At 42.9% G+C, this 24,348-nt stretch overlaps 3 protein-coding genes across 14 annotated transcripts in view; 2 read left to right on the top strand and 1 right to left on the bottom strand.

Annotated features, from left to right (window-relative positions):
• srfb (serum response factor b) overlaps positions 1-8,374 on the top strand; it is a 48,308-nt gene extending 39,934 nt beyond the window's left edge. For 4 of the 9 annotated variants that reach the window (XM_061689970.1, XM_061689967.1, XM_061689968.1 and 1 more), the window contains 2 exons: positions 1,075-1,269; positions 2,369-3,322. In XM_061689970.1, the coding sequence (XP_061545954.1) occupies positions 1,075-1,269; positions 2,369-2,571 (398 nt within the window). In that variant the 3' untranslated portion in view covers positions 2,572-3,322. Of the gene's footprint in view, positions 1-1,074; positions 1,270-2,368; positions 3,323-5,862 lie in introns of those variants that run through there. The other 5 variants (XM_061689972.1, XM_061689969.1, XM_061689975.1 and 2 more) reach the window with 5 other exon arrangements.
• fhip2a (FHF complex subunit HOOK interacting protein 2) lies at positions 8,164-16,982 on the bottom strand. 3 transcript variants are annotated; one of them, XM_061689961.1, is made up of 18 exons: positions 16,893-16,982; positions 16,640-16,794; positions 15,498-15,576; positions 14,545-14,714; positions 14,232-14,336; positions 14,010-14,132; positions 13,377-13,580; positions 13,092-13,288; positions 12,883-12,997; positions 12,717-12,793; positions 12,451-12,643; positions 11,949-12,112; positions 11,407-11,553; positions 11,236-11,326; positions 11,024-11,167; positions 10,397-10,537; positions 10,076-10,179; positions 8,164-9,991 (listed from the first exon to the last, which is right to left on the bottom strand). In XM_061689961.1, the coding sequence occupies exons 2-18, from the start codon at positions 16,682-16,684 to the stop codon at positions 9,880-9,882; spliced, it is 2,211 nt and encodes a 736-aa protein (XP_061545945.1). In that variant the 5' UTR covers positions 16,685-16,794; positions 16,893-16,982; the 3' UTR covers positions 8,164-9,879. The 3 variants fall into 3 exon arrangements, with proteins under 3 accessions (XP_061545945.1, XP_061545947.1, XP_061545946.1); XM_061689962.1 differs by having other exon boundaries at positions 9,904-10,027; positions 10,117-10,179; XM_061689963.1 differs by lacking the exon at positions 16,893-16,982 and having other exon boundaries at positions 16,640-16,886.
• A 529-nt stretch (positions 16,983-17,511) lies between these two features.
• ablim1a (actin binding LIM protein 1a) overlaps positions 17,512-24,348 on the top strand; it is a 55,153-nt gene continuing 48,316 nt past the window's right edge. Inside the window, exon 1 of one of the 2 annotated variants that reach the window (XR_009769441.1) lies at positions 17,512-17,697. The gene's annotated coding sequence lies outside the window, so the exon portion shown is untranslated. Of the gene's footprint in view, positions 17,698-23,720; positions 23,809-24,348 lie in introns of those variants that run through there. The other variant, XR_009769444.1, reaches the window with a different exon arrangement.

Genomic DNA, 24,348 nt, shown 5'->3' on the forward strand with positions numbered 1-24,348 from the left:
ACATGGGAATTATTGATAAGACGACGTGAATTAATTTTAACAAGCAATAATTAAAAAGCCCCGAAAACTGCTTGATGATCAGCATTTCCTCTAAGTACTCTCAGCAATCATTGACCCCAGTAAAACAATAAATCATTCTTGTTTTACTCAGTTGCTGCAACAGTAGACGGGGTGTCAAAGAGCAGTGTGATACAGCTTAGTTACAGTATTTTGGTGATCTTAAGAAAAGAAGCTCATGCGCCCAAAACTCGTGTACCATGCCTAACAATAGCACACTTGTACTGTTTGGAGAAATTAAAATATCAAGATGTTCTGAAGGGTGTGGTTTTAACGTGAAGCTTAACCCTTTTTAGGGCACCTTTTGAAATATTGTAATGAGACCAAGGGTTTTCAAAGTGATCGAGAAAGAAGTGTCCTTAACACATCGGGGAAACATACAGTAAAACGGCTGGGGCTGCCACTACGTACTTACTTACACATAGAGCCCGTTTCGTTCTTTAAGAGTCAAGAGTCAAGAGTTCAAGAGTCCTGTGAGATTTGTTGCATTCATTTTGCTATTTAATTTGACTAGAATTGGTTAATTATAATGTATTTGATTTTCATTCATTTCATTAAGTACGTAATTGATTTATTGCAAAACAGTAAATATCAAATCAAAATGTTTGCGTACAATTTGTATTTTTTTTTTGTCAATCATAACTGCGATTGGCTGGCGACCAGTTCAGGGTGTACCCCGCCTCCCGCCCGAAGATAGCCGGGATCGGCTCCAGCATGCCCGCGACCCTAGTGAGGAGAAGTGGCTCAGAAAATGGATGGATGTCAATCATAATGAATTTAATTATAAATAATAGAATATAAAAATACAAATAAATTAGTAGTATTTGACTTAGATTTTTGGCGACCAGTCCAAGTTGCACCCAAAATCAACTGAGTCAGGCGTCCGCTCACACTGGGCCCTAATGAGGACTTTTTTCTTTTTTTTTTTTTTTTTTTAATTGAAGATAAGCACTGCCTGCTGGCAGCCACCTGCACATACACGTTGTCCTCTATGTCCTCTGCCTGTCTGATTTTCAGCGACAGTGAGTCTCCCGGCAACCATCGTCACCTCGACAGTGCCGTCGTCTGTGGCCGGTCACATGATGTACCCTAGTCCCCACACGGTGATGTACGCCTCCACGCCCGCTCTGGCCGACGGGGGGCTCGCCGTGCTCAACGCCTTCCAGGGCACGTCGGCCATGCAGGTGTCCCACGCGCAAGCCCACGACGCAGGTAACACACACACACACACACACGCAAAGGTATCCTAAGTGCCGTGTAATGCTCTTGATTTTTTTCTTTTGCTCTTTACGATGGTAAGCCGTTTGAGCGTTTGTTCAATATCCTTGATATCCACCTTAAGGGCCATGTACCAGTATGCTTCTTGACCTCACTAGTAAGACCATTCAGTGCACTAGTGAACATCTGCGTAATTACAATTTTTTTCACTACTGCCTTGCACAATTCTGTCTCACTGGTAACATGTAGTTGGCCTACGAGAATGTTGTCGTCCTAGTCGTAAAAAGACAAAGCGTGGATCTTAGGTGGACTAGGCTAAAGACATTTGAGCATTTATTCGATATCCTCAATATCCAGCTTAGGGTTCATGTACTAGAACAGTACAGTGATTCTCAGTGTGGTATGCGGGTTCCCTCTAGTGGTATGCAAAAGAAGGGCTGAATTCAATGTTCCAACTGCATAAGTGGCTTCAACTTTCTTTTTAAATCCAGTACAGTGCATTTGTTATGTTCAGTTCAGTTATATTACACACATACATACATATATGGTTGTGTTGTATTTAATTTTGGTCGTTATGGTGGTACTTGGAGGAAAATGTTTGAGAACCACTGTACTTGTACAGTATACTCTTTGTCCTGACGGCAAGACAATTCAGCACACTAGTAGAACGACTGTCTTACTGTTCCTTTTTTTTTTTTTTTTTTTTTTCTTCTCTCTCTCTCCAGCCACGGCCTTCCACGACTGCATGACATTTTTGCACACTACAAGGACAACCTTTGGCATAATAATAGGACACTTATGTTATTAGTGAGGCAAAACTGCTAGTTGACATTTCGGTGCCACTACTGTAGTAGGGTCATGGAGGCTACTAGTGCTTGGCACATGGTATTGTTACTAGTACAGCACAGTAGGTTACTAAAAAGGTTTAATTGCCTACGAGTTGGCCAAAAGTGACATTAGTAGTGAAAAAAGAAGCAAGCAAAAACACTAGTCCGTGACCCTTGCGGTGGATATCAATGATACAGAATAAATCTTCTCGCAGCTTTCCCTCGACACGAGCGCGACCACTGAAGGGTGTTCCTCTTCCTCCCAGCCTCTGTCCCGCAGGTGTTCCTCACGGCGCCTCCCGGCACGGTGCAAATCCCCGTCTCTGCGGTGCAGCTTCACCCAGTACGGCAAGATCTGCATTTCACAAGTGAAACTCCGCTATTCCCTCTGCAACCGGCATGTCACATGACCTCGCCCCACCCGCTAACAGCACACCGACGTGTCACCTGCCGCCGTCGCGTCGCGTGAATGTGGAGGAGCCGCTCGTGACTTGCAGCAAAACACCACCCGCACTCGGCTAAAGACACACCCTGTTTATTCAGCGCATGGAGAGCACAACCTACTTGGTTTATTTGCCTTAATGCCTTGTTATTATTAGTCAATATGTTTTGACAGGCAGCACCTGGATGAGTGGTTAGCACATCTGCCTCACAGTTCTGAGGTGTTCTGGGTTTGAATCTGGACTCTGGCCTTCCTGTGTGGAGTTTGCATGTTCTCCCTGTGCTTATGTGGCTTTTCTCCAGGTACTCGGGCTTCCTCCTACATTCCAAAAACATGCACGTTAGGTTGACTGAAGCCGCTAAATTGTCCAGAGGCGGGAACGTAAGTGTGAATGGTTGTTTGTCGATATGTGTCCTGCGATTGGCCGGCGACCAGTTCAGGCTGTACCGATGGATGGATGGATGTTTCTAATCCTTCGACATTTTTACTCCATACCTCCTCAATAACACCACCATTAATATGAAATAGTTCATAGAACAGATCCTATCCTATAGAACAGATCCTATCCTCTCACTGTATTAAAAAAAAAAAAAAAAAAAAGGAAAATTTAAACTAAGCAAAATGTGCGTGTGTGTGTATGTATGTACGTTTTTTATGTGTGTGTGTATATACACAGTGGGTATGGAAAGTATTCAGACCCCCTTAAATTTTTCACTCTTTGTTATATTGCAGCCATTTGCTAAAATCATTTAAGTGAATTTTTTCCTCATTAATGTACATACAGCACCCCATATTGAAAAAAAAAAAAAAAACGCAATTGTTGAAATCTTTGGAGATTTATTCAAAAAGAAAAACTGAAATATCACACAGCCATAAGTATTCAGACCCTTTGCTCAGTATTTAGTAGAAGCACCCTTTTGAGCTAATACAGCCATGAGTCTTTTCGGGAATGATGCAACAGGTTTTTCACACCTGGATTTGGGGAGCCTTTGCCATTACTCCTTGCAGATCCACAACAGTTCTGTCAGGTTGGATGGTGAACGTTGGTGGACAGCCATTTTCAGGTCTCTCCAGAGATGCTCAATTGGGTTTAAGTCAGGGCTCTGGCTGGGTAATTCAAGAACAGTCATCATTGCTCTGAAGCTACTCCTTTTTTATTTTAGCTGTGTGCTTAGGGTCATTGTCTTGTTGGAAGGTGAACCTTCGGCCCAGTCTGAGGTCCAGAGTGCTCTGGAGAAGGTTTTCGTCCAGGATATCCCTGTACTTGGCCGCATTCATCATTCCTTCGATTGCAAAAAGTCGTCCTGTCCCTGCAGCTGTAAAACACCCCCACAGCATGATGCTGCCACCACCATGCTTCACTGTTGGGACTGTATTGGACAGGTGATGAACAGTGCCTGGTTTTCTCCATACATACCGCTTAGAATTAAGGCCAAAGACCAGAGAATCTTATTTCTCACCATCTTGGAGTCCTTCAGGTGTTTTTTTTAGAAAACCCCATGCGGGCTTTCATGTGTCTTGCACTGAGGAGAGGCTTCCGTCGGGCCACTCTACCATAAAGCCCAGACTGGTGGAGGGATGCAGTGATGGTTGACTGTCTAGAACTTTCTGCCATCTCCCGACTGCATCACTGGAGCTCAGCCACAGTGATCTTTGGGTTCTCCTTTACCTCTCTCACCAAGGCTCTTCTCCCCCGATTGCTCAGTTTGGCCGGACGGCCAGCTCTAGGAAGGGTTCTGGTCTTCCCAAACCTCTTCCATTTAAGGATTATGGAGGCCACTGTGCTCTTAGGAACCTTAAGTGCATCAGAATATTTTTTGTCACCATGGCCAGATCTGCGCCTTGCCCCAATTATGTCTCTGAGCTCTTCAGGCAGTTCCTTTGACTCATGATTCTCATTTGCTCTGACATGCACTGTGAGCTGTAAGGTCTTATATAGACAGGTGTGTGGCTTTCCTAATCAAGTCCAATCAGTATAATCAAACACAGCTGGACTCCAATGAAGGTGTAGAACCATCTCAAGGATGATCAGAAGAAATGGACAACACCCGAGTTAAATATGAGTGTCACAGCAAAAGGTCTGAATACTGATGGCTGTGTGTTATTTCAGTTTTTCTTTTTTAATAAATTAGCAAACATTCCAACAATGAAGGTTTTTTTTCAGTAAATATGGGGTGTTGTGTGTACATGAATGAGGAAAAAATGAACTTAAATGATTTTAACAAATGGCTGCAATTTTAAGGGGGTCTGAAAACTTTCCGTAACCACTATGCATATATATATGTGTGTGTGTGTGTGTGTGTATATATATATATATATATATATATATATATATATATATATATATATATATATAATATATATACGCACAAATGCATAAAAATTGCTAAATCAATTTTTCTAAACCCCAGTCGGCAACCACTGTCATATTAGAAATAAATATAGCGATATGCAACAAACGTATAGCACATTACAATACGTACACCAGCACAATCTAACTGATACCATCGATAATTCTGGAACCATAAAAAGACAATCCTGCTCTGTTTCATCAGTTTCGTTACGCTAATCTAACATGTTGTGGTTTCCAACTGTACTGTAACTAACTATACTGAGTGCCGTTTCATTGATATCGCCGCATTACTCCAAGAGCTGTTTCAAATATTGTCTTCATTTATTTACGTCTCCATTACCCTAAGGCAGCCCAAAGCAAAGTATGGCCTGTGGGCCACATATGGCCGATTCACACTTTCATTGGACCACCGTGCAGTTACGTTATCGAGTTCTCTCATATTTGTTAGAACTAATGGAGCTGTTTTTCCTAAAATTGGCTAGTTAAAATGTATTTTAATTAAATAATTGCGTATTAATTGGTTAATGATATATAACTAATATAAACACTTTGTAAAAAAAATTATATTTTACAGACTGTTTGTTAAAATGGTTAATTAGCGATTAAATCATGAAAATGTGAATGATTTATTATTAAAATAAATGAGTTTGCATATATTATACACAGCTATTTTTTGTTTACCTCACCTACAAATGGCTTGGTCCAATCCGTCCATTTTTTTTTTTTTTGGCTATTACTGCATCACTACAGTGCAAAACCAAAACAACAGAATATTTTAAACATTGGGATGACGATTAACTTTTCCAAAAATATTTTAAGAAAGTGTGAGAAACGGCTGTTAGTATGCTGATGTCCAGCTCGTCCTGAATGTCATCGGGTTGTGCAGGCGTACCTAATGCAGTGTCCAGTGAACGAGTGAAGCGTTTGCCATCCGGTTAACGCCCCCCCCCGTTTGTGTTCCCCAGATGGTGATTGGGCCACAGTCGAGCGGCAGCAGCACTAACCTGACCGAGCTGCAGGTGGTCAACTTGGACGCAGCGACGCAAAACTCCAAAAGTGACTGAGCCGGCTGAGCTCGAGCGTCTTTGTCTTTATTTATTGATGCCTTCCTTCATCACACTTCTCAATGTGACCTTACGTACATCACACACAATCAAGGGCCTGTGTGTGTTTGTTGACCCTTTTACGATATGTTTTGGTATATATAAATATATATTCGCAAATGCATAGGAAGTATATCACTACACACGTCATCAGATTTCTATTTTGTCGTAAGATGGTATTTTTGTGTGCGTGTGCCTATTTTTTTTTTTTTTTTTTTTTTTTTAAAGATACAATTACAACACTCAGTTGGGTGTCACAAAGTGTCACACCAGCCAAAGACGTTTGTCTGAATGTACACACACACACACACACACACACACGTTTGTGTGTGTAAATGGAGAATTATGACTTTTGCTCATGTATATAGTTTTATTTTTTTTTTAAAGACAACTTGTATTTTTTGCCTGGTTTAGTTTTGTGTAATGGCATGTAATTTCTTATGTTGTGGTTTTGTATGTCCATGACAATGAGACAAAGAAGTGAATATGTACATGTATCCTGTACGGGAAATATTTGAATCGGCTGTTATACTGTCACTAGGTGGACGAGTTCTTCACAAACAATCAAGCAACTTTATCATGGGGGTGTGTGCATCATTGTGATGTGGAGTTTCGGCTCTTATGTGTGGACATTCATAGGAATTACATCGCGCTCAACCACCCTTGAAATTGAAAATGTGGACAATCCATTGTAGTGTACACTGATGCACAATATTCAGTGGAACCTCCAAAGTTGAACACAATCCATAAAACTGGCTGACAAAGTTATAATTTCAAAATGTTTATTTTCCATAACATATAATGTTAAGGTGTGGAATGATATGTGAGCACAACAGCCTCACAGTTCTGAGGTTTGCGTTCGAATCTGGGCTCTGGCCTTTCTGTGCGCTGTTTGCAAGTTCTCCTGTGTTTACCCAAGTCATCGTCCCCCCGATACTCGGGATTAGGTACATTAGATTAATTGAAGACCAGTCTAGATTGTCTTTAGGAGTGAATGTGAGAGTGAACGCTTCTTTGTCTTTATGTGGCCTATGATTAGCTGGCGATCAATCCATGGTGTACCCCGTCTCTCACCCAAAATCAGATGGGATCTGCTCCAGCTCACCCACAACCCCGAAGGACAAGCATATATAGAAAATGGATCATACAAACAGTTGCGACTAAAGATTTTAAGTGTACAGGCTTGTGACATTTCAATATCCCTAATTCTCGTCCAAGCATATTGGTAAGTTAACTGCTCTAAAACTACTCACAATTTAAAGATGCGAGGTTAACGGCAAGGAAACGCTAAACATTTTTGCATCAGTTTCTGGTCATTTCTGTGCTATATACTGTAAATTAACGTTTACAAAACAAATTATAATAATAATTTCAGTTGCTATTACACTTACCATTTCACCCCAAAACACATTTGCGTTGTTTAAACTTTCGCTGCTCACTGAGCTGACGTCTTGCATAATTAAATTGCATCCCATGTTTTTGTTTTTCAAGAAACCTTTCGTTGAACTCCAAATTTTGAGAGGTTTGACTTTGGAGGGTCCACTGTTCTTAAGGGTTAGTCATTCAGTATTGATCATTATATGTTTCCTCAACACATCTGGATTATTTTGTTCAAATTGTGACATGACAACACAAGCAGCTGCAAAGCGTGCTGCCTTATTGGCTGGCCGTTCAAATACATGACAGGAACCCAGCTTCAATATTGCAATTAAATATTTGTTTCATTCTCAGTAAAACTGTAGTGGTCATTTTCACTGTCATCAATTCACCACCAGTTGGCTTTTAATGTGAGTTAGTTCCCTTGTAACCAGAAATGAAAAATGATCTCAGCATCAGTCTGAAAGAACCCATTTCTTTTCAGCACCATAGTGCCTCTTTTCCTGGGCTGATACTTGTACCATTAGTACGTTTTTTTGTTTGTTTTTCCCAAGACACCTAACACAACTTCGCAGAGCTTGGACATATTTCCACATGCATGATGTTAAAGGTTGTAAATTTACAACCCCAAAAAAACGACTTTGTCCCTGTTCAAGGAGGTGTTCCGACAGGTCAAGAAGTCAGTACTGCTGATCAAAAATATGACTTCATATTCATACACGAGTACTTTTTGCTTTATTGTACAAATATTTTGTAATAAAAACGATCAAAAATAATGAACCAAGCTGAGATACATCTTTTATTGAAATGGAGAAAGTTGAGCAAGAGCACATTGACAGCACTGAAGTGAAGGCTGCTGATACGGGAGGAATAAATCAAACCGATGAGAACGCATAAGGCTTGTTTTTTCAAATCCTCAGTGAAGCACCAGGTGGGAAGATCATGTACCTTCATTTGGATGTCTCACATCTGCATTGCACAAATCAAAACAGCAAAAAAAAAAAAAACAAGGCTCCCTCTTCTTTCATGTCGAGAAAGTCACAGAGTACTGCTGTGATTAAAACAACTGACCAGTCAGTCAGACAAACGCAAACAATCAGTCACGATGATGCCAAGCAAGCTGATGCAACTAAACAGATGACAAGTGAAAGAAGTCGAAGTAAGGCATCACGTGTTACTGAGAACGATCAGCCTTCTGCTATCTTCCTACAAAGACAATAATGCCGTGGCATGCATTGACACCAGGTAGTATTTTTCTATATTGCTATTGTACATATACAATACACTACTGGACACTCAAAGTTATGATGGCTGATTAAAAAATGTGCATGATCGACCATTTAAGAAAAAAAACAAGCAAGAGTTCTGTTAAAATAGGAACAGTACTCCTGTGATACAATGTATTTTTTTGATTTTGGTTTATGAAAGGGGGAAAAAAAATCTTTTGTGGTGTATATTTCACACAGCGAGCAAGTGTGAAGAAATACAAATGTGCAAATGTGACTCTGTGCGAGCACTTCTCCATCAATAGCTCAGGCCCAGAGGATGAGAGCATCTAATCTCTCGCATTCACACACACACACGTGCTGAAACTCCAAACTAAAAACTAGCCAAACACCAAATACGGAGGAGAATCTCAAGTTCACTCATCAAGGACTCGACAAGTGTGGCAAGATGTTGAGTTAAAGCAACCAACACCTGAACAAAAAATACGTAACAATGTACAGTATGCGTTTGTGTCATTCGAGACACAACACTGCTTTTAAATACAAGTTTGTGTAAGAAGGCATAGCAACTTCAGAGTTAAAGTAAGCACAGCGGCCCGGGGGGGGGGGAAGAACATCTACATACAAAACGGAACTGTGAGAGGCTTTGTAGCTTTGTACAAATGTCTAAAAAGCAAGTGAAAACGTAACAAGTGCATGTGCAAAAGTCCCCCGGCTCCTCAACACACCACATTGGATGGTGACATCTTTGGATTACGCCGGTGAAGCTTCGTTTTGGATGAACAAAAATCATCTGCTCGTCAACCGCATTAAAAGCATCCCAATACCACATTGGTTTAAAAAGAAAGGCGACCTGAAAGCAAATAAATAAATACGAGGGCTTGTCATTTTAAAAGGTGTGTGCAGTATTGTTCATACTACAGTCCAAGGTGAATGTTAACTTCACGTCTATGAACGTGGCAAGTATTGGCAAGATCAAAATGTCCCAAAAAGAAAAAAACAAAAAAGTGTGCTCGCACACGTAGGCGATGACGTCCATGACTGCTAATAAATACAACCATCTGTTTGTCCCAAGCACAATAGGTCCATGGCGATGATGATGATGACTGGCTAGGCAGTGAATGAAGATGCAGATGTTGATCATGTTCATCTGCTGGAGGGGCAGTGATGGAGCTCGGCCCCACACTTGAGACCGAGACGCGACAGAACCAGTCTTGTGCGGACGTCCACTTGGCGGCGGCGTTGGGGCAGCCCGGTAAGAAGAGCGTTCCAACTGCTACGGCGACGACGAGGCAGTGGCGTGGTATTTGACGAAGGCGATGGCCGCCAGCTCTTTGCAGAACTCCTCGAGCACGATCACCCCCTCCAGCAGGGTCATGTGGTCGATACTGGAAGGAGATGCGGATTCAAAACGAACTTGCGCTCTGGACACAAAAACACAAGCGAGCGTTCATGTGCACTACGGTACGTACGTGATGCCCTCGGGCTCCAGACCCAACAACCTCTTCCTCACCAGCAGCAGTTTGGGGGTGAAGTCTGGGATGCGCTGAATCCTCAACATGAGGTCCCCCACCACCTGACAACAGGAAGCGGTCACTCTGGTTGCAACCTTTCCAGGAATTTACTAACTTTCTATGGGAATTTATGGGAGTAAACCAGCAATTTACAAAATTGAAGGTTTTCTCTAATTATCATATATATAGTATATTACATGACAGACTCCAGAATCTCTCAACACCAGTTCCACTGGTACCCAAATCTGACGGCCGACAGAAAGACTGGGGTAAACTCACCCTGACCACAACGGAGAACAGAGACCTGCATCCGGGAGCCAGGTTAATGTAGGGGTCCAGCAGGTACTCGTGCAGGTGGGGGTGCGGTAACAAGGACAGTTTGGACATAACTGCCGTCACTTGCAGGTTGACGTCGTACGGCTGCAAGACGCGAGAGCTCAACATTACACCGGGATATTCGAGCACCTTGTGTGTGTGCGCTGGGAAAAGTGCTTTCGTCATAAACATTTTTATATTTTCAGCCTGACACCCCAGTAGAGCAGGGAGGTCTAATTGATTTATTTGACCCTTATTAAAGCAACTGAGCTAAAGCATCTGAAAAGGATGTGATGAGCACTGATAGAAACTCACTGGAAACTTCACTGGGTACACCTGCAGAATTGGAGAAAGATAAGCAGATCCAACACAAGAACTGAATCAAAAAGTCTGCCTTGATAAGGCCTAGCCTACTACGACGACTATTAACAATAATACATGACAGTTTGTAAAAAATGATTAATTTGGAGTGACACTGTCAGAGTGGTAAACATTTAACACATTGCTGGGGAAACGTTTCTTGTGCATTTTTTGAGGTAACAGGACAATTTCGTGCTCCCAACAATGCTTTAAGGACGTATACAAACTGACCTGATCTAGAATGCGACCCATCCTGTCAAAGAGGACCTTAAGGAAGTGACCCTCAAAGAAGGGGCGCTCCAAGTTGCATTTCTCAAAGGGTTTCGGGGTTCCTCTCCAGTCCCAGCACTGACAGACTCCACAATAGTCTCGGAACTAAGGAGATCCATCAGTCTGCATTTAAAAGGTGCTATGACGATGACTGAGGAGTCGTGAGCGCTCACCTGTCTGTGCGCGTCTCGGAGGTACGTGTCATAGCCGCTTCCTTCCACAAAGTACGACGACTTTGCCTCGTCGGGCACCAAACACAGGAAACTGCAAGCGGCGAGATTTAACAAATTAAAATCCCAAAAGGATCAACAGCGATTATTTCCCATGACGAGCGGCTTGTGAACCTGTTGACGATCTTGTGGACTTCTGTTTTCCCCTCAGACTTGGAGTGGTCCGGACTCTGGGACGGAGAGGGGCTGAGCCAATCGCACGAAGAGAGACGGCTGTCTGGAGAGAGGTCGTCGCCAAACAGCGGATCCTCCTCCAGGTCTCTGCACACAAAAAAACATTTACTCAACAATAAGACCAGTCATTCATACTGGACTCATTATTTATCTTTTAATATGGGTGCATCAATAGTACAGTATGACTTTATATTGTTTGTCTTGTGATGTTTTTCAGGTGACTGCATGCAACAGAAATGTACAATTACTATTAACTGCCAGTTACTTTTAACTACCATTACAACAATCCGTACTGCTGCACTTAAGTGTGAGTGTGGAAAATCTGACTTGTTTCATACTACACAGTCATATAAATGACAAATTGAAAATGCTAACTGTCGCTTACTGTACACGGGGCTACAGAAAATGTGACATTTCAGTCAAATAACTAAATGCATGTGAGTAGCAGATTCTCCCTGGTGGGGTGGGGCGGGGGTCCTTACACAGCGTCATGAGGCTGGCCGTTTTCAATGGGCTCTCGCTCCTCGGGAGGTTTGTTCTCCAGGTAGTTCCTCTCCTCCAGGTTACGCAGCACTAAACTGTGCAGGATGTGCTTGTTGGGCTTCTGGATGAGCTGCTCAAAGAGCCTCAGGGTCATGATGCTGATCTGCAGCCGGGAGTGAGGCAAAGGAATGAGGTTTAGTTGTCAGCGTAGCGCAACGGCAACATGCCAAGTGTTTGCATACTAACAGGGAAAAACAAAAGACGACAGACGCCGTCGCAAATCTCTGATATAATTAATCCTCCATTTGTGCGAGAACAATTTGCACAATGGCTTGTCAGATATTATTTGTGTGCTTTTGGTTGTCAACATGAGTCACTGGAACGCTTTTTTTTGTACCCAGGCAGTGGTTATTTTGGAAGAAATAAGAAAAAAGGATCGACGAGGAAAGTAACAAAAAGAGAAAGTTGACAAGACTGTGGAAGATGAAATGTGATGATGACCTCATCTGAAAGGTGGTCACAGTGCTCGATGAGTCTGTGTCTGAGGGGATTCTGAGCGATCGCAGACGGCGTCTCGGCCTCACTCTCCTCCCCCAAAAGAAAGAAGACCATCTCCTGAAGCAGCGCCTCGGACGTCACCTGCCTGATGATCCTATTCAACAGGGCTGTCGAGGTGAGGATGCCCACCTCTGACCTGTGACCGCATACACGGGCCTTAAAGAAGCAAATCCTGAATCCAAAGCATTCCGACTCAAGACAGGACTTACGTCTGCACAAGCTGCGGCTCCATCACGCACACAAAGAATCTTTCTCGCACTGCCTTGGCCATCACAGATGCCGCCGACTGAAAGTACGAAACAAAACGTGTGTTAACTGAGTCAAATTAAGACAAAATGACACCTCCGCATACAACAAGCAGGAGCTGCTCGAGACCTTCTGAGCTTCTTTGATGAGCTGATCGCAGTAATCCAGCCACGACAGGAAGGAGATGAGAGGCCTCTTCCCTGCAAACACTGCAGCATCCTCTTTCACATTATACACATCGAGACTGAAAAGAACAAAAAAACGACAACAAATGGATCATGATAGTACAAAAGTTACTGTCTGTATGAATAAGTTGTAAAAACCATAAGGAGTTTTACCCCCAGTTGATGGACTCCACTGTCTCGATGTCCAAAGGGTCCATGGATGGTGGAAGGGCTTTATACAGGGTGACCAGCCTGTCGGTCAGAAGCTCACAGAGCTCAGTGTTCTCAGTCAAGCACCTGGCAGCTGCAGGTTCTGGTAAACTGACCAGCAGCATAAGGCCTTCACAAGCCTTCACCACAATCCTGCCATCCTGAACAGTGGACACAAATCATAAAGAAACCCTGTCAAAACAGAGGTAGTCCATAATAACGTAAGGGTCAAAAGGGTGGGTTACTCACGGGGCTCTTTGTAAGGTTGAGCAGCGAGGTAACCAGATTATAATTGTTGTTGTTGTTGTTGTTGGTTGGACTTGAGATCGAGGCAGCAGCTTGTGGCGCCTCACCGCCTTTTGCATGTTCTTGACCAGTGTCTGGAGCCAACACGCTGTCTTTCAGTCCATCTGCCCCACCAGGACTCTTGGTCTCATTTCTCTTAGGCTTGTTCTAGAAATAACACCAGAAATGAGAACTTCTGCTCTTACATATGTTCACAAATCATTTTAAGACCTTATTTATGATCATCATACTGAATACTATTTATAAAGTGTAGTCCTAGGGGGTCCTCAGTTAATGACATATGTAATTGTCAACATGCAACATTTTGAGGTAACGAGCAATAAAGGTTTCCACATAGGTGTACGATTACATTGTCACACGGCACAAGAAGGCACACTAAGTTAGCGCCGCACTTACTGGTTTTCAAGTGAATGTTTTATATTTATTGCCTAGGAGTGTTTTTCATACAAATCCTGCAATGATGACTTTACCACTGATGGTAACGTAGGCTAGTGATAGACTATGGAGTGTTCCAATGTCCTGTATTAATTTGGGTTAAGAAGAACGCAAGCTCGACATAAAGTGCGGACAACCTACCTCGAGGAAGAAGTTGACAAGATATGGATCCTGCTTCAGTTTGGCACAAACTATACAAAGGAACTGAATCTCTTCATTTTCTGTAGGAGCAGCAAGTACGTCCCCACACAGGCGGATCAGTTTCTAGCAGAAACATGTTGAAAATATGTTACACAACCTGTCCCGGGCCAAACTGCAACAGGGGAAGAGTGACCCAAATATTAGAAATGCTGATCAACACACCTGAACTGGTCTGTGAACATTGATATGTGGCAGGAGAGGTTGACGGATGTGTGCTAGCAGCTTTGTGTAGAAAGTTAGGACCTGCTGCTTCATTCCTGGAGGACACTAGTGGGAAACCAGCCTTCAAATATCCATCCATTTTCCGTACCACTTATCCTCAACACAATGTACTGAAAACATCCCGTGACATTTTGTGCCATCATAACAACCCCAATTATTTGAATGTTTTAGGAAACTGTCGACATCATGTTAGTCGATGGAGTTTGGCCAGTGTTAAACCCCTTTTGGAATATTTAAAGCATGAGAGTCTTACATCTGCCTTGCCCAAAGTGTAAAGCGTCTCCAGAATCTTGTGGTGCAGGAGATACTCCATGCAGGGTCCAGTCTCTCCAGACTCCCGTTCTCCTTCCTCCTGACTCAGAATTTCCAGCATCTGTTCCAGGTGGGATGGGATGTTGGTGTCTGTGACTGGCGCTTTGTCATCTGGGAGCACAGAGAAACACGCCACGATAAGGTACCTAGTTCATTATCATCATAGGTTGGTTCAGTGACGTTTTCTATAGCCTCAGGCAAATCTTGTAAGCATTTGCAAATTGCAACTACCTGTATACTTATCACAGCAGGGAAACTTATAATTAAATTATTTAACGTATAGCCAAACCAAGAGTCAGCTGGGATAGGCTCCAGCATGCCCGCGATCCTAGTGAGGATAAGTGTTATGGAAAATGGATGGATGGATGCAAAGCTATTTGTGTTGCATTTTTTGTATGAAACACGTTTATAAATTCAGTTTGATGGATAATTTCTTTCGGTTTTCAGTTTCGGTCAAGAATTTTCATTTTGGTACAGAGAATAAAGAAAGAAAATAACGTATTTATTTACAACATTCCCAATAAAGATCAACTACAAACAACTGTAATCACCTTACCCCCCCCCCCCCAAAAAAAAAAAACTCCATAATGATCATTGTCTCAGCAAAAATCAAGAGAAACACGATTATGTTTACAGGGTGCAAACTAGAGGTGAGGCTCATACTTAGTATTAATTAGATGTGACGACTTCAAAGTATGACCTGAGGCAAGATTTACTTTTCCCTATTTTCTTCATAGCTATTACTTCATAAACCTGTGATTACTTATAGGGAACAGCCAAATCTCCTGCAACAGTGCAATAATCTTTGACCAACTCAAACCTCCAGCTCACTCATCATGTAGTTTCTGAGTCAATAATGCCATCTAAGAGACGTAGACTTGAAACTGATCTTACCCGATGTTTCAATGTAATAATGTGTAATGGCTTTCCAGTGATAGACAAAGTCCTCCTGCAGTGGTAGTGATGGAGCAAGCTGAAAAAAGGGAGAAATAAAATAATACGTTAATTTTTATCAACTGACAAGAGCAATATGTTTATATCTGTTTACACGACAGTACTAGGAGTACCATAGTTGCTCAAAAATATTTGCACTTTAGTCCAAGTGACAATTGTAGTCATAGATTCGCCAGGTGTGTGAATGTATTTAAATTTATTTTTTTCCAGTTTTACGTTTCAAAAGTAAGTATTGCAGACTTTTATTTATGACTAAACGCTCACTGAATAAACAATGATTTATCATTCACCATGTTTCATGTTTTCAGGAAACCTAGTGACTTTACTTTGAAAACTGGTTGCGGGTAGGTCATTCCCCTCGACTCATTTGTCAGCACGCCCGCCCCCCCCCCCCCCCCCCCCACCCAAAAAACAAACAAAACAAAAAAAACGCAACAGAAAACATATACGATAGTCATCAATGTCCTCACTTAATGTTTTTTTAAAGCAGCGCAACTACTTTTGCGCAATGGCAAACTTGTGTTATTAAACTATTTCAACACCTCGAAGATAAAACACAAATGCACTAACTACCTGCCAACGTTAGCGGCTAACTACCTGCCAACGTTAGCGGCTAACTACCTGCCAACGTTAGCGGCTAACTACCTGCCAACGTTAGCGGCTAACTACCTGCCAACGTTAGCGGCTAACTACCTGCCAACGTTAGCGGCTAACTACCTGCCAACGTTAGCGGCTAACTACCTGCCAACGTTAGCGGCTAACTACCTGCCAACGTTAGCGGCTATCTCGCCCCGTTTGCTAGGCTAGATGAAACACAAACAGCTGGCTACCATTAGCACGAAGCTAGTCGGGGAAATGCAACATATCACGAGTAGATAAACAAAGTTGCCAAAATATACTATTTGGTTCTATTTCCCAGTTAAACAGGCAGAAATAAACTGTAAAATGTTAATGTATGCTGGTTCGTTAGCACCGCTGACGTTACGATACAGACGGTTAGATCGCCGACGACAGGGAAAATATGTATGATAAAAAAAGAGAAATGATTTCTTTTTTATTGCGTGCGCTCGGTGAAGACTTACCGCTTCCACTGCGTGCTGGAGAATTGACGTAAATTTGGAGAACATTTTGTTCTTGGACTGGACTATTTTCTCCCGAGAAGACCTAGAGAATTCCTCTATCTTCTTCTTCCTGTTGTTGCCGCCTCGATCCAGATTGGAGCTTTCGTATAGCGAGCCTTGTAACGAGAGAATCAGTGTGAGTAATAAAACAGTAAAACGTTCGTGACCGCACAACAACACGCCTGGCAAGTGTAGTAGAACCGAGCGAGCTCACTTTGGACACGGTGGCACTTCCCTCAGCAGGCAGCGCCGTTTCTGACCAGCAGGCCCCGCTAGATTCAAAGACATACGGCCATGATGTTGTTGACGACGGCCAGTGCATACCAATGGTGCAGGGAAACATTCGTGTGCACTATTTTCAATTTGGCTCCAAACATTAGATTAAGGCGATGCGTAATGATATTGTGGCAATCAAGCATCGTGGGTTTGGGAAATTGAAATTGCATTTTGCGGATACCGTAGGCTTACAGTAGCTACAGCACTAATCATCTATTTGAAATACTACTACTAATTCCACACTATAAGGACACTTAGATAGTATGAAAGGGATGTAACAATGCGAAAAACCATTAATTCCACAAGAGTGACTGTTAACTCTATTATTATTACTACAGTTAGTGTTCAGAACCTCAGTCATCCTCCAAATAATGATGAACGAGGCTGATTTTAATGTTATGATGACTCTAAACTTAATAATAAATAATAATAATAAAAAAAAGACGACTCGTCTAACCAAGCAATGCGTCATGGTTAATTTAAATGTGGTGAAAAACTTGCCAAACAAAAAGGATGGTGCCTTCATGGACACGCCCTGCTGCCAGAGCGTGCGATCTCCATCGTCTAGTTCGCTTAAATAGCAGCCACCGTTTCCGATGCGTTCAAATAATGCCAGAAGAAAACTTCAAGTCCAGGTCGAAATTGGCCGATTAAGCCATCCCCTGGTTTTGAGTGAGCTGAGCTCGCCTTCTGCTCATCTCTGCAGATAAAGACAGTCTACCTACCCGGCATGTCTGCTCAAGGTGAGTGTCTTGTGCCGCAGAAGCCTTCATGTCAATTGATGCGGAGGCAAAAGGTCTTCATTTTGGGGGGGAGGGGTTCAAGGACGGGTGAATTTGGGAAAGAAGTCCGTTGTCGTCTATCAGGGGACCAGTGACAAAAGCATTGACTGCGTAAGTAGCTAACACCGGCGCAGCTGGAATCACTACACTGCTGCAGCCTGTTATTTATTAGATGATGTGACCGCCTAATCTGGTGCCTAAAAATAGATCAGACATTTGAAAGCATCTCTTGTAAAATTCACCTAATTTGCTCATTCAATCTAATGTGATAGTCCTTTGACGCTGTACGTGATCTGAGAATCTCAGCATACTGAACTTCCTCTGGCCTTAGCAAAAGCTGTAATCAATCGATCCATGTACACACATGCAGGAACAAGTGGGGAGTTTCAGTACTGTGCCTTGCTCAATGGTTAATGTCTTGTGAATGCAGGCAGAGGGAGGGGGCAACTGTGCTTACCCCTTGGGTACCTAGTTATGGACTGTAAACTGACTGCTTGTGATGCATTGATACTCTTGAGAATCACTGTTAGGCACACATAGGTGACAGATAGTGTAGTGGTTCACTTGAGTGCCTTCCGTGCAGACAATGTGGGTTCAATTCCCACTCACTGACGGTGTGAGTGTGAACGGTTGTGTGTTTCTGTATGTACCCTGTGATTGACTGGTGACCAGTCCAGGGTGGAGTCTGCCTTTCGCCGCCCTGAAGTCAGCTGGAATTGGCGCCATCTCCCTTCGACCATGAAGACCATGCAGTATATGGAAGGATGGTAAGCGCAGGCAGCATTGGTAAAATAATGACTGTGCCACTCCAAAACAAAGCAGTTGTTTTCCACGGTTCTCACACGACACAAGCAGCTGCAGTGCTGCTGGATGGTATATGCTTGTTTCCATTAGACTGGACTATATTTGTGTCAGGTTGTGCTGTTAGATGAAGCCCCCAGCTTATCTAACCATAGGTCAGAGGGTCTGCTTGAATGATAGGATGAGCTGTGTGGCACACAAAGGATGCAATATGACCATGACCTCAAGGTTATTATGCCACAACTGTGGGTAGATTCATAATGGTTTTATCCTGTCAGTTAAAAGTACTTGAAGGGTTTTTATGGTCACAAGCACAACATTAGTGACACCTGCACAATTTAAAGATACAGTATCCTAAAATGCATCTCTGGTGTGTAGCGGATACAATACGTATCTCGATACACTACCAAGTTCCAACGATCAGATACATTAAAGATACTTTGGCAGCTACTATCGATGCAATACGATACGATTCACCTCCTAATCACGACGCAGTGCGATTCAACAACCATTTGTTCCATCCATCTATCCATCCATTTTCTGAGCCGCTTATCCCCACAAGGGTCGCGGGAGTGCTTGAGCCAATCCCAGCCATCATCGGGAAGGAGGCGGGGTACAGCCTGAACTGGTTGCCAGCCAATCGCAGAGCACATATAAACAAACAACCATTCACACTCACATTCACACCTACGGGCAATTTAGAGTCTTCGATTAACCTACCTTGCATGTTTTTGGGGTGTGGGAGGAAACTGGAGTGCCTGGAGAAAACCCACGCAGGCACGGGGAGAACATGCAAACTCCACACAGGCGGGGTCAGGGATTGAACCCCAGACCTCAGAACTGTGAGGCAGATGCACTAACCTGTTGGCCACTGTGCCGCCCTAAGCAATTCAATGAGTGATTATTTATTCACCACAAAATAACTTCTGTATTTTAAAAAAAAAATTTTTTAAAACCTATCCTGTTCAGCTGCATGGCCTTGTAGAATGGTGGATACATATGCCTTTTGTGCTGGAACAGTTTTGCTGTGAAACAGGATAGTTTGAAATACTCCCTCTGCTTATTTTTTAATTTTGTAATTATTCTGATGTTTATTGAAAATGCAGCCGCACACAAAAGGGTTTAGGGGACAGACAGATGAACAGAGTGGGCAAGGGGTATAGGGGTGTGAACCACGGCAGAGCAATAGTTAGACAGTGACAGATATTTGAGCACAAGTAGCATTACAACAGTCAAATTGTGTTCTTATTTGTGGATGGTGTGGGGGGAGGGGGGTGCACCCGGTGTGGACATGCAACAACTAATGAAGAGAACAAGATGAGAGAGGACAGAAAAGGGCAGAACAGGATGTGGGAAATGAGCAAGGCAGTGCTACTGACGAGTGGTGTGGTGCGATTCCTTTCAGTGTCTAAACACCTGTAAGAACCTGTGAGTTGATATGTTAGTATAACCTGTGTTTTTATTAGTGGTCCCAGCACAAGAAATTAAAGCCTATAGCGTGTCTACCAAACGTATTAGTGAATCAACACCATATCACATGCATGTTAGTCAACTGGTGTACAGAGTTGCTGAGCCGGCACATTGAGGAACGGTGGGCCCGGCCCCCTCCACCCGCAAGTGGGCGGGGGGGTCGGCAAGCCAGTGAGCCCGTCCAGCAAGCGACCCAACCAGGGGAACGCCACCCACTCCCCAAGACCCAGGGCGGTCCTCAGCCCAACCGAAGCGCCCCGACCAGTCCCAACGGGAGGTGCACGGGAACCAGACCACCACCCCCCACGCCCAATCCCCTCACACCCACACCCACCAACCCCGGAGAGCATGGGGGCCCCAGCCACCAACAGGGTCCAACGCAGGAGCCAGCCGCCACACGCAACCTGTCATAGCCCGCCAAAAGCAAGCCCAATGAAGGTAAAGTGTGCCTTTCATTCAGGAATCAAGGTCCAAGGGTTTGGAGGAAGACTGGTGAAGAACAAAACCCCAGCTGCTTGAGGTCCCGCATGAAATATCCACAGTCAATCATGATTTGGGGTGCAATGACCAGTGAAGGTGTTGGTTGAAAGCAAAGTTGGGATTTCGTGTGAAGCTAGTAATTTTCCCCAAAATTATTAGGCACTGATGTTGTACATCATAGTAAGTATTGCAGTGTCAACTCACGAACGCAGATCAGCTGGTTTTTGGGGAGTGGTCTTCTCCGGACCCCAGGCGGAAACGAAGCAGGTTTGGTTGAAGGAAAAAAAGATGCACAAAAATAAAAACAAAAAGAAATGGAAAAGGAAAGTTGTTGTCCCGTTTGGATGCGCTCATAACTTTCCTGCCGGTTGAACTGGTGGTGGGCCGAGCTCTGGGCCTCAGATCCGTGCGGGACCGGTATGGGATACCGGCGGTTGCTCGGAAAAGCGATCGATGCCGCCGGCTTGGTTGTGGCAGGCGTTCGCACACGCGGTGGCACCGGAGGCGCCCGAGGACAATGGAAACAAAAGGGGGGCTTGGCTAAAGAGCTCAAGAAACAGAGGGCGTCTCCAAAGAGGGACGGAGAAACTGGAGGGAGACCACACCCATCAACTTGAATCTCGTCTAGACTTTTGAACCATCCAATGGGTTTAGAAATCCAGCATCTCAATTGGATAGAGGTCTGGTCTTTGACTGGACCACTCCAGAACACGTATTTTCTTCTTCTGAAGCCATTCATTTGTTGATTTGCTTCTGTGTTTTGGATCATTGTCCTGTTGCAACACGCATTCTCTTTTGAGCCTCAACTGTTGGGTTGTGCCATTTTTCCTCCACAAATGGCATTGTGTGTTCTGCCCAAACAATTCAACTTTGAGTTCATCTGTCCAAAGAGTATTTTGCCAATGGTGCTGTGGAACATCCACATGCTCTTTAACAAACTTCAAACATGCAGCAATGTTTTTTTTTTTAGACTCCTCCTTGGTGTTCTCCCATGAACCCTATTCTTGTTTTACCTATGGTAGAGTTGTCAACACAGATGTTGGCATGAGGTAGTGATTTTAGTTTTTATGACTATATTTTACAATGTACTGCTACTTGTCTTTGGAAACAAAATGATTCAAAAGTTGTGGTGTTTTTTTCCCCATTCATTTGAATGGGGAAATATGTTCAGAGATATGAGTGTTTTGAGATAAGAGCATGGTCATGGAATAAATGACATTTGTATCTTAAGGCACCACTGTACCTGCAAACTACAACTACTGTACAACAATACAGGTAAGTATATGCTTGATTGTCAACAAATTTGAGCTTTATTGTGTTTGTACTTAAGAATTTCTGATACATCTCTCGTGATCTCATTTGATTGTGCAGGGGCACCTAATGTTGTGCCTGGTGTAGATAGAGACAGAGTTCAGGGTCCACCACATGACATACGTGATTAGCCCACTTAGCCTCTCACAAACCACAAGTGTGTTCTTACTTGCACCTGTATTGGTCAGTATTATGATGAATCCATAACAGAGACACATTCCAATGTTTTTAAAGGAGAAGATGAAACACTATGCAAGCTTGCTAAGATTTCTTACTCTTTGTATTATGTTAAAATCTATGTGTGTTCTCCAACATAATGTTTTATTGTAAACACAACAGGACAAGATTGGCAAGAAGTAGAATTCTTGAGAGTAAGAGTAAGAACCCATGAGTGATTGGCTTCCACTTCTGATTATCAGACATTCCATCAACTGGTCAGTTAAAAGCCATTACTGCGCTCTCAGTCTTTGCCTCACATTCGAGCCAGCCCCAGGTATCAGTACGAGGCCAACAGCTTTTACCTTGGCACTGATTTCCATTAGTGACCCAATAAAAGTACAATACGCTCCCTGTGGGCCTGCTGCTCTATCAGGATCATCATAGTTCCACTGCCGTAATGTATTTCAGCTAAATGTATTCCTTTTCTTCATCATAGAGTGTTTAGAGGTCACAGTCTCTTGAAATTAGGCTTCACACAGTCAGGAGTTTTGGGGCCGATCAGCGTGTTTAAAAAAATTATAACCGATCACTGATCCGATCACAAGATGGAGCAATGTGTCTATTTAATTGACTTGTTAATTTACTTAATTGTTCAAAAGAAATTATATTTACAATAAATATATCTTTGTTCATCTATTTATGGCAGTGAGGCCTAGTGACAGACAGAACAAATGCTCTTCTATTAGATGGCAGGAAGTACATACAGTAATTAATATATCGCTTTTTGTGACATTTTCGTTTGTTGGTGTGCCGTGAGATTTGTTTTAACTGTAAAATATGTGCCTTGTCTCCATAAAGGTTGGAAATCACTGCTCTAGTCAGGTCACGAGTATTTAGTTTGGCCGTTCATCTGTGGATGGGTTTATTTTTCATGTTAGTCTTTCCTATCACTTCCATCACAGGACCGTCAAATCAGCAGAATTCTTACATAAACTATGTGAGGCAATGTTGTTCTTTCCATTTTGATTTTTGCCTCTACTGGTCTGTATAATGTTGACATGTCATATTTGATTTCATGTAATATAAACAATCCATACATGCATACTTGACCTCTGCCATGCAGTTCGAAGACTGGAAAACAGGGCCATTGAATGGAAAGCTGCATTAACCAGTCGGAAGTCTTATACTGTACTATGCTAGCCACGATACTTCAAATTTCACATTGATAAAGCATGGAAAATATTTACTTTTTGGTAATTTTAAAGACGATGAAGCCTATATTACTTTCCCAAAACATGGAGGGAAAACATCCCTTTTCAATTTTGGCATTTTGGCTAATTTTAAAAGATTAATATATACAGCTCAGTCTCTAAATAGTAAAATTTTCTGCCAAGAGCTTCCTGGTACCTGCTCCAAGTCCACATTGCTTGGGAAAGGTTAGTGCATCCTGCGCACTTTATCTATTGTACTTAATGTAACGATCAATGATGGATTAAAGAGGAGGCTTTTTGTTTCAGTAATACAATCCGCTGCTTCCTCCATATAGGAGCAGTGGAGAGGGCTGCACACACCCCTCTGAATCAGCACTTTTCTCAATTTCTGCGTGGGTATAGAGTGCATGAGTCTGCATCTGGGGCTCAGGAACAGGCTTGTGCAAGAGTCCTGGCAAAACATGAATAATTCATTAGCAGGCGAAGGAGTGAACGCCTTGCTGGACGAGACGGAGTGTATGTGCAATTGGCTGTTTGTGTGTAAAGATTGGGGAGAGGAACAAAGTGATGCAGGAGCAGCAGGGCTACGATGGGCTGTGCAACTACGCCCAAAAAATCACCTCCTGCTTCGGACTGGATGGTAAGAAGAGCGGAAAAGGATGATGTTTATGCAGAGGAGGGTTTAGACTATCTCACGACGGTGTCTTTATTCGTTCAGGCACAGCTGACTTTTGTTCTGCGCATGCATGTGTTCATGTGTGAGCATGTTGGAAGATGTGTCGTAGCTACATTTGAGGAGTGGATGACGGTTGGAGGGCAGTACCTCACTGCAGCACAATTGCATGTCCTCTGCTGCACTCCTTTCATTGTCTTTAGGTGTGTAGTACTGTATTGTTGAAAGAACCAGCAACGGTACTTATACAGTACAGTACATGATTTTTCTTCTGTAGAATTAATTCCCAAAGGCCTAGATGGGTTATTTACAATGTGTCTGAAAACAACTAAATTAGTTTATTGCTGTATTGATTGGTTTAATATTTGTAAACTCAACCAGCAGAACACCAGTCACAAAGTCTGAGTTCTTCCTCCTCAACAAACAAGATATTCTTATAATTTGAGGTGAAGGCCCAAGCACTCTAAACCACAACAATTATTTTTGCTTTGTTTTTATCGTTATACT

The sequence above is a fragment of the Phycodurus eques genome, chromosome 11 (assembly GCF_024500275.1).
Source record: "Phycodurus eques isolate BA_2022a chromosome 11, UOR_Pequ_1.1, whole genome shotgun sequence".
Lineage (NCBI taxonomy): Eukaryota > Metazoa > Chordata > Actinopteri > Syngnathiformes > Syngnathidae > Phycodurus > Phycodurus eques.